The following is a 9,249-nucleotide window of genomic DNA, read 5'->3' on the forward strand; positions in this document are numbered from 1 at the left end:
CCCCCCCCCACCCACTTTTCCCTTCTCATTTAACAAACTTGAACTCACTACTCAAGGAACATTGAAAACAATTTATGGTAAATGAAAACAATGTCGATCATGAACAGCGGAGCCTTGTTGTTTTTCCTTTTCGATTTACTCCAACAAACCTCTCAAAACCTCTCTAGTGGGTGTGTTCTCGGTCAAGTAACAAAAGGCTGCTTCAATGTTTTGTACTCCCTTCGTAGAAGGTTAATATCTAACACATTAGTGATTAGATTAAGCATGTTCATGATCACCACCAAACTTCAATTGAACAAATTTTGTGATTTGACTTTTCACGTTAATCAACAAATCATATGATTTAGTGCTCAGAAGATTGTGGCAATCTCAATGGCTAGTTTCCTTAAAATTTTATTATGGCTTACTAGCACTATTAGGGTTTATTTTTTGGGACAACTTTTTTTTTTGTTTTGCTCTAACTATAATTTTGTTTGGCTATTACTTTTTTACTGTTTTCTTACTGTTTTTTCAGAAATTTTTATGGTGGAGAGCTGCAGCTGTCCAAAGCATACTCTTAATCATTTATTTATCGTTTCTGCAGGTAGCTAATCCGCAGGATATTCTGATTTTCTCCAAGGCTGCAAAAAAACGCCAATCTCTTGAAGGTGGAAAATCATATGTTGCAGTTTATTTATTCATGGTTGACTTGGATTATATATTTATGCAACATGACGTGCTCAGAAAACCTTATCCATTGATTTTGGGCTCATTGTTCATAGCAATTTCTTGAATTTTGCATATGCCAGTATTTATGAATTTCATTAATGGTAGGTAATTTTGACTAGAGGACTCTTTTAGAATAATCTAAATGCAATTACTTACACTTGCAGCAGGAGCAGGGTGCGAATTATACCTTTTGTGATCTTTATATTAATTTGGAATTCTGTGCCAAGTGTTAAAAATGTAGAAGTTGCTCCAAAGATTTCTGTAATTAATTTAAATTCTTTTACCACATTTTCTTTTATTTTACTTTACATTTGGAAGTTCCCTTCTTTTTTTTTTTCTCCTAATGTAACCAAGACTACCTAGCGTACTTTGTCTAGTCAGTTCGCATATTATCTGGCATATATATTAAGTCAATTTTACTTTCGGCTGGAGAAAAACAATCTTGTCCTAGCCGATGGCATGGTTAAAATTCAAATGCCTTTTTGGTTTCCTTATACCTTAAGCCCTATGTGTTAATGAATTCAATCATTTGACTTCTTTAGTACACGATTATCTTTCTTAACTATGTTCATTTTTATGCGATGCTTCTCATTGTCTGATATTTCTTTTGCCAAGTAATTTTTTCTATGAGCAAGATCAGTTAAGAAGTTTTTAATTCCTCTAGCTATAAATGGATGTTAATTTTTTGTCCTCTTTACAAACCTGTGCATGATGTTTCATTATGTAATAATGCTAACTAAAAGTCTAAATTCATTGGAAACATGGCGTTGGTCTTTCCTCTTTAAGATGTGTTTGCTTTTTGTTTCGAGTACATGTTTTTAATAGAATTGTAATGAGAAAATGATCAAAATGATCCCTTGAATCTTTATGAAAGATCAAAATAGTCTCAGACTATATTAAATGATCATTTTAGTCCTTTGGCTCATCAAAGAAGAACCAAAGTAGTCCTATCATGGGACTATTTTGGTTACACTTTAAAGACTTGAGGGATCAAAATGTGATTTTAATATAGTTAGGGATCATTTTGATCCTTTATAATGAGTCAAAGGATCATTTTAATCTTTTTCTCGAATTGTAATGGTCTATAAGAATTTTTTGCTGATGGTATCTTACAATTCGTGTTCATTTTAATGTGAGCTTACCATCTATTGTATGGTATGTTCAGTATCACTTATCTCTATTTTGGATTTTGGAATTGATGGTAAGGTCATCTTTAGATTGTATATCACTACTAGATCATTGGAAGGTACAATGTAAAATATCTTTACTTCTTAAAATTCAAGCGTTTGATTGTGTACCTTAAGGTATGTTATATTGTACTACTTTGGTATGATGTACATTTGATGAGTCAATTGAAGGTGCATATCAAGGAACTACATTTTAATTTTGTCAGCCATAGCCATGAAATGTTCTTTATTCTTGATTTTTTTGTTTTCTTCTGTTAAATTTCGCTGCTCTACAGCCTTATATTAATAAGGAGTCGGAGAACTTCAAAAATAATTTTACCTATTGAATAAAGAATTCTCTTTTGAATTCGAAGATCTTTACTTCAAAATTCTTATGGGATGTAATATCCATGTTAAGGTGTGAGACTTGATTATATCATTTATCTTTTTAATTTTGATTGTGGTTGCAATGTATTGTTGGATTTAATTAAATTTGAAATATCTGAGCTTCTCGCTATGCAATAAATTTGTCTGTTTTGTTTATTTATATGATATCAAATTCATATGGACTAATCTTTCCATGCAGATCCATTACTTTACGCATTGATTTGGATGATTGTACATATTAAATTGTTTACTTGCGAATATTTGCATTCTCATTTGTGCATTTGTTTGCATTACATTGTTTACATATTCATTAGAAAATTCATAAAAATTGCATTGCTTCCCAACCAAAACCCCCCCCCCCCCCCCCCCCCTCAAGCTGCATTTCATTCATTGCATTAGGAAACCCTGGACCTTGATAGGAGTGGCATGATGATGTTGTTTGTCATAAAGTATTCGTTAAATATCTCTGTTCTTGTTATCTTTTAGTCGGATATAGGTTTTTTTGCTAACTGTGCATTTGATATTTAAATTTTTATGACAACTGCAATGTTTTTTTTTAATTTGCACAACATTATGTTGATCCGCCATCACCTTAAAATATTTCTCCATTCTCCATTGCAGATAAGATTGATGACTCTGAGAAGCTTCGTCCGGAGGAATTGAATCAACAAAATATTGAGGCCCTTGTAGCCGAAAGTAATCTGGTAGTCTGGTTCATATTTTCCACATGACACTATATCCGTTTGGATCATTTCTACTATAGGGCATGCTATATAAATTTATTAAAAAACTTGTGGGCAGGGTTTAATTTGAAATTCATAAACTCGTCAACATTTATTCTATTTAAAAGATAAATTCTTATGGAGGCGTTGATCTCAGAGGTGGAAAGTGCTTCAAGTAAGATGCTACAGGAGCAGCGTTTTAATCACTGAAATGTTGCTAAACCTCTGATGTTTTAATCTGTCCTAGGATATTTGCTACATTGTGGTATAAGAAGCTCACATTTATCAGAAACTTTATGCTGAACTGAAATTTTTGGTATTGAATAGTTTTCAAGTTTCGAAAATAATGTGCCATTTTGGCCGATTTACTATAATAATCTCTTGATTTTAAGAGCAACTTGTGTTTTCATGGCTCTTCTTGCTCTGCGCTATAGTTTTCCTGGGTTCTGAAATAATCTGATTTCAACTTTTAACTACCATATTGCAGTAGTTACAAGATGTCGATATTTTCTTCTCTTTTGTGCAGAAAATGGAGATCCTTCCAGTTAATGATTTGGATATAGCATTACATGAATTTGTTAACAAGGATGACAAGATGGCATTTTATTCGTGCTTGCAGAACAATCTTCAGGAAACAAGGGTCAGTGTTTCTGAAGGATCTTTCCGAATCTATATACCTAGGCTCAAATAATTCTTCATCTATATGACTATATCTAATAGCTTTGCTGGATTCCTATAACCGATACTGCTTACAGCTTTAACTGCTTTTACGTAATTCAGAATAAACTAAACTCAGAAGCAGATAATTTGAAGTTTGAAGAGGAAGAGTTGATACTAAAAGTCACCGAATCCATGCAGGCATGAACTATATCATACCAGTTCGTTGATTATTCTCTTGAAAGACACTGATAAACTACTCCCGTCATTTTGCTGCTGTAGGAACGTGTAAAGCAAAGGTCATTACATTCAAAGGAAGACACTAGAATCACAGCGAACTCACAGAACCCACTGGTTATAGAGCATTCATTAATTCTTCATTGATGATGCATGTCTGATCTGAGGTTTGGCGTTTATTTAATTTTCATGTTTAAGATGAAGGATTTGCTATATGCAGGGTGGTAGATCTAGGAGTACGACCGCTCCTAGAAGTACCAATTCCTTCAGTGATGAAGAAGACACTGGGCAAATGCTCTCTAGCTCAACGCCTGTTGGACGAGGAAGAAAAGGAACTTCTGATGTGCCTAAACCCACTCAAGCTGGAGTTTCAAAGAGAGCCAGGGGAAGGGGTTCAAGCAGTTTAAAGCAGATGACTCTGCAGGCAACATTGAAAACTCGACATTCTGAGAGGTTACTTTTTTTTTTTTCACTTTTTGCGTTTGTATTTTATATCATTCTTTGTTTTATGCATGTTAAATGCATGATTTCTTTATAGAAGGTTTCTTCTCTTCATATTACAAGTGTTAGGTTTCCTAGCAATTTACTTAGGTCTGTGCTGTGCATGTTGATTATACGGGAATGTTTTAATTAACTTGTTTGATGTTTTGTAATTGTGTCACAATAATGATCCAGATCAGCTTCGGGCTCGGCATCGACTGTAGTTCATTCTATGGTTGATGAAGAGGTGGATTCCCCTTCAAGTGAAGAAACAGGGAAGTATGAAGTAAACGAAGCGGTTGAGAGTTCTGTATGTTCTTATCTCTTGACAGTGTATTTCACTTTAGATTTAGCATCAAATTTACTAAGCTATGTGGTGCTGAGGTAAATTAGCTGGTTTGTGGTGTTTGTTTGCACTTTCTTTGAAGGAACCTGAAGAAAATTTTAAAGGGAAGACTCGCAAAAGAGGGGCTCCTAGAGGAAGAGGGAGAGGGAGAGGTGCTTCATCTACTTCAAAAAGAGGAAGAAAGTCAGACATGTCTTCAATCCGTAGCATGTTTTTGAGTAAGGATGATGATGATGATGATGACATGTCAAATAAACCAAAGGAAATTCAAGCTCGGGTATGCAATGCCATGCAGATAACTTTCAAAGTGAATTTCCAATATGCATGCTTTCCGATGTTGGACTGTAGGGACCTAATAACAAACTACTATTTTTTCTGCATTAAATTCTTTTCGATGTTCCATTACTTGAGATTAATTTAACTGAAATCTTCAAAGAATTTTGCACTTCATATCTACTAGGTAGGTACTCATAATTGGAGCTGTTGATTTTTCATTTCATTGTATTTGGGAACTTTTCAAGATTGTGCTTTGGTCCTGATGCTTTTGAAATTTCATAAAAGATTCATATGTTTTGTTTTTGGTGCAAATAGGTCTCTTCCATCATTATAATCATCAAACTAATCTTTATTAGCACGTCTATCTTATATCATTTTGAAAGCTTGCTATTAGATCTCTCGTTCAATAAACACTCAAACCGACAAAACCGACTTCTATTGGGTTTATAGAAGATATACCCAATAGTGCTGGGTGCTTTCTTATTGCTCTTTTGAGACGTATGGAGTTTTGCTCTGTGATCGAGGAGATTTCCCCAGCATATTGCCTTATGGTGAAAGCAACCCAAGGAATGCTAGTCATGTGGAGCAGTCCACAATACCGGAAGACCTCCAGCAAAACTTTGGAAATGATTTCTAGATTTTAGAAAAATTGGAACTTAATTGTGGGTCTGTTAATACTTAAAAATCTGTTCGATAGAAGGTAACATTTCTTGGATGTTTGGCATGCTATAATCTTCCAAAAAACTTTTCACTTGGCAATTCCTGGTTCACTTCTCTAATTCCTGCTTAGTGGAAACTGCTGATTCTTCTCTCACTGTGCTTGAAAAAGCATTTTTGAGTTATGGTTCTTAAAATTTGTTATTCTTCATTGTGTTGCGTCTAGATTTAGAGATTTTTTTAAATCATCTGGTAAGTTTCAAGCTGTCAGAAACTTACAATACTATTCTATCTGCTTGATGAAACCCTTAGCAGTTTTGCTGCTTCGAAGATTCCATGCAATGCTTCTCTTCGAATCAGTGCATATAAGCTGGTAGTCAAAGTTCTGGTCTGGTCTGCATTCCAGATCATGCTAATGGATGTGAATTGAATATATCATATGACCTACCTACTTAATTTGATTTAGTATCTGAAAAAGTAATTAAGAATCTTTGTAGTCATGTCTGGTATATGCCCCTTTCGATTGCTTGCGCATATAAATTGAGTTTTAGAAAGTTTTCCATTCACTTTGAAGGTGAAAACTAAATCATTATTGCATTTTATTGAGTTTAAAACCCATATTTAGCAAATTTTATGGTTCTCTAAGACTTGTGTTCTATCTACAATTAAAGGGCCTTGGAACAATTTGAACTAGTTGTATCTTTTACAATAACTTGTACTAGTGAAAAAGCATCAACGAGAAGTAAATACACTCTTTCGTATTAAGTTTATGTGCATTAACGCAGAGCAATTGAATTTTTCAGGTATCTGGCAATTATGGAGCAATCAGGAGGAGATGATCTCTATCAAAAGCAAGACCACCTTTCCTTTTCATAAAGTGGCAGCTTGTGGATTGTTTAAATCTACTACTTCGGTTTCATGTGGTAATTTCAACCATAGATTAGCTATTATTATTTTCTTCTGTATTGTTCATGTTTCTTTGGAATTTATGAAGAGAACTATAGTTGCAGTAATCGATACAAAGTTGATATTTGAGTATAATCCTTTGTTAGCAAGCAGGTCGAGTTGATAAGGTTCAAATAATGAATTAAAATCTTTCAATTATTTTACTAATGATTGTGCTGAGTAAAAAAATTGATTGTAGGGGAGTGTAACCCTTTTTATTAAATTAAAATGTATTCACTCTTATCAATTATTTGTTGAGAATAACTTTAATTGATAAATAGCTTATGTTCTTTTGAGTGTATCATTACAATCCAATTTCAAAAGATTCTCACCAATAAGGACTTGGCATGTCTTTTAATTGATGATTTTTTCACCAAATGACATCACAAGTAAACTATTATGACGAGTGCTAGTGTTTTGGCATAAATGGCACGATTAAATTATGGTCGCATATATAATTTGCAAGTTCCCAAATTGTTGAAAATTCCTTGAGCAATGAATAAAAAAAAATCATAGGATGTACTTGATAGAGTATAAGGCCTCTATTATTCCCTTAGATAAACATTCACCCATGTTTAAAAGGCTTTTTTTTGGTTAAAACAATTAATGGATATCGATAAGGATTCTTCTAAGTTTGTTCAACTACTCGATTGATTAAGTATACCAGGGTCTATGATAACCTTAGATGATAAAATCATGAGATTTTGATTAGGTTTGTCCCCCTCCACCATTCACTTTAAGTTTAAGATATAAAATTTTAATCATAAATTAATTGCAACTATACACTAAGCATTTAGCTTATAATGATTAACTTTAATTGAAAGTTGTCTCCGAACATCATAAGAGGTAATTAACTATAAAGGTTGAGTCATTTAGAAATATTGAACCCAATTATGAAGTTATCGCAAAATGAGTGATATGCTTTCTAATGACTAGTGTATGAGTAATATTTTATCTTCAATTTAATATGCTTTCTAAAAATAAGACCTATAAAACACCTATACTCTCATAGCATAATCAAGATGTAAAATTTTGAAGTCTATACTCTTTTTGTACTATAGGGGTAAAGATTGTATATATTTTATCATCAAAGCTTGCACTGATTGGAGTTTCATCCAAATGGTTGCCCTTGATCTTTTACTATTAGGACTTCATGCATAGGCTACATTATGTGATATCATCTAGTAATTTGTGAAATATATTTTTTATTTTCTTTAAGATTTATCAATCTTCAACAATCAATGATTAACTTAATGGGTGTGTTGTAATTAAATTTTATTATATAATGATTGAATATATTTGGCAATGCCTTAAGGATTATGAGCTTAATTAATATAGATTAATTTTTTTATAATAATTTAAAATTGTTGCGTCCTGGAGTATTCCTGACGGTAGAGAAATATATAATTTAACATCTTAGCATTGTATGAAGATCCAACACATAAGCAGATAAGAGAGAGGGTGTAGCGTTCATAAGAGAAACCAAAATTTTTACATGGAAACCCCTGAAAAGGGGGAAAAACCACAGTGCCTTGCCTAGTTTGAATGAGTCCACTAGTATATATAGTCGATTACAAATGAGGCCCTTCCTTAGGAGAAGGCCTTAGCTTGATGTCATAAATGTACATCATATAGAGTGCATTACATGATGGGAGTTACAATAGATGTGTTTGTTTTGTCGGCACGACCATAGTCGATAGGATGGAGGTCGGAAAGACCATAGTAGGCGACGGAGGTTGGAAGGACCGTAGTCGGCAGGAGACCGGGGTCAGAAATACCGTTGTCTGTTAATGGAGGTCGAAAGGGCCATAGTAGGCGACGAAGGTCAGAAGGATCGTAGTTGGCAGGAGACCGGGGTCAGAAAGACCGTTGTCTGTTGATGGAGGTAGGAAGGACCATAGTAGGCGACGGAGGTCAGAAGGATCGTAGTCGGTAGGAGATCGGGTTAGAAAGACCGTAGTTGGCAGGAGACTAGGGTATGTAAGATCGTTGTAGTAGGGCAGTACTCTGGTAGAATTCTGGGTGTCAAGTGGTGGCCTGGTGGAGCTCAAGGCCTCAAGTAGTGATCCGGTGGAAGTCCGGGCCTCAGGTGATGTTGTGGTGGAGCACATGGCCTCAAGTAGTTGGTCGATGGAAGTCCGGGCCTCAAGTTATGTTCTGGTGGAGCACAGGGCCCCAAGTGGTGGTCCAGCAGAAGTCCGGGCCTTAGGTGGTGGTCCGACAGAAGTCCGGGCATCAAGTCGTGTCCTGGTGGAGCACAAGGCCTTAAGTGACGGCTCAGAAGAAGTTCGGGCATCAGGTGGTGGCCTAGTGGAGCACAGGGTCTTAAGTGGTGGTTCATAAGAAGTTTGGGCCTCAGGTGGTAGTCCGGCGGAGCAACAGCGTCAGACGGTGGTTTGGTGGAGGTAAGGGCCTCAAGTGGTGGTCTGACGGAGTAACGACGTCAGGCGGTGGTCCGGCGAAGGTGAGGGCCTCAAGTGGTGGTCCGACGGAGGTGATGGCCACAGGTGGTAGTCCGGCGAAGGTCCGGCGAAACTCCAATGGTGGTCGAGGAGGAGCTTCTTCCTTCTCTTCTCCTCTTCTCTTCTTCCTTCAATCCCCTTTCAAGAGAAATGAGGGGTCTAGTTATAGATTTTTTGGAGTGGCATGGCCTGTAAATAGGCAAGAG

At 35.6% G+C, this 9,249-nt stretch overlaps 1 protein-coding gene across 4 annotated transcripts in view; it reads left to right on the plus strand.

The window, feature by feature from the left end:
* LOC110111411 (double-strand break repair protein MRE11) overlaps positions 1 to 6,770 on the plus strand; it is a 56,329-nt gene extending 49,559 nt beyond the window's left edge. For 3 of the 4 annotated variants that reach the window (XM_020843275.2, XM_020843276.2, XM_028700610.1), the window contains 9 exons: positions 584 to 647; positions 2,883 to 2,965; positions 3,510 to 3,623; positions 3,764 to 3,841; positions 3,923 to 3,994; positions 4,098 to 4,330; positions 4,553 to 4,667; positions 4,786 to 4,980; positions 6,440 to 6,770. In XM_020843275.2, coding sequence (XP_020698934.1) covers positions 584 to 647; positions 2,883 to 2,965; positions 3,510 to 3,623; positions 3,764 to 3,841; positions 3,923 to 3,994; positions 4,098 to 4,330; positions 4,553 to 4,667; positions 4,786 to 4,980; positions 6,440 to 6,475 — 990 coding nt within the window. In that variant the 3' untranslated portion in view covers positions 6,476 to 6,770. Of the gene's footprint in view, positions 1 to 583; positions 648 to 2,882; positions 2,966 to 3,509; positions 3,624 to 3,763; positions 3,842 to 3,922; positions 3,995 to 4,097; positions 4,331 to 4,552; positions 4,668 to 4,750; positions 4,981 to 6,439 lie in introns of those variants that run through there. The other variant, XM_028700609.1, reaches the window with a different exon arrangement.
* The last annotated feature ends 2,479 nt before the right edge of the window (positions 6,771 to 9,249 follow it).

The sequence above is a fragment of the Dendrobium catenatum genome, unplaced genomic scaffold (assembly GCF_001605985.2).
Source record: "Dendrobium catenatum unplaced genomic scaffold, ASM160598v2 fragScaff_scaffold_134, whole genome shotgun sequence".
Taxonomy (NCBI): Eukaryota; Viridiplantae; Streptophyta; class Magnoliopsida; order Asparagales; family Orchidaceae; genus Dendrobium; species Dendrobium catenatum.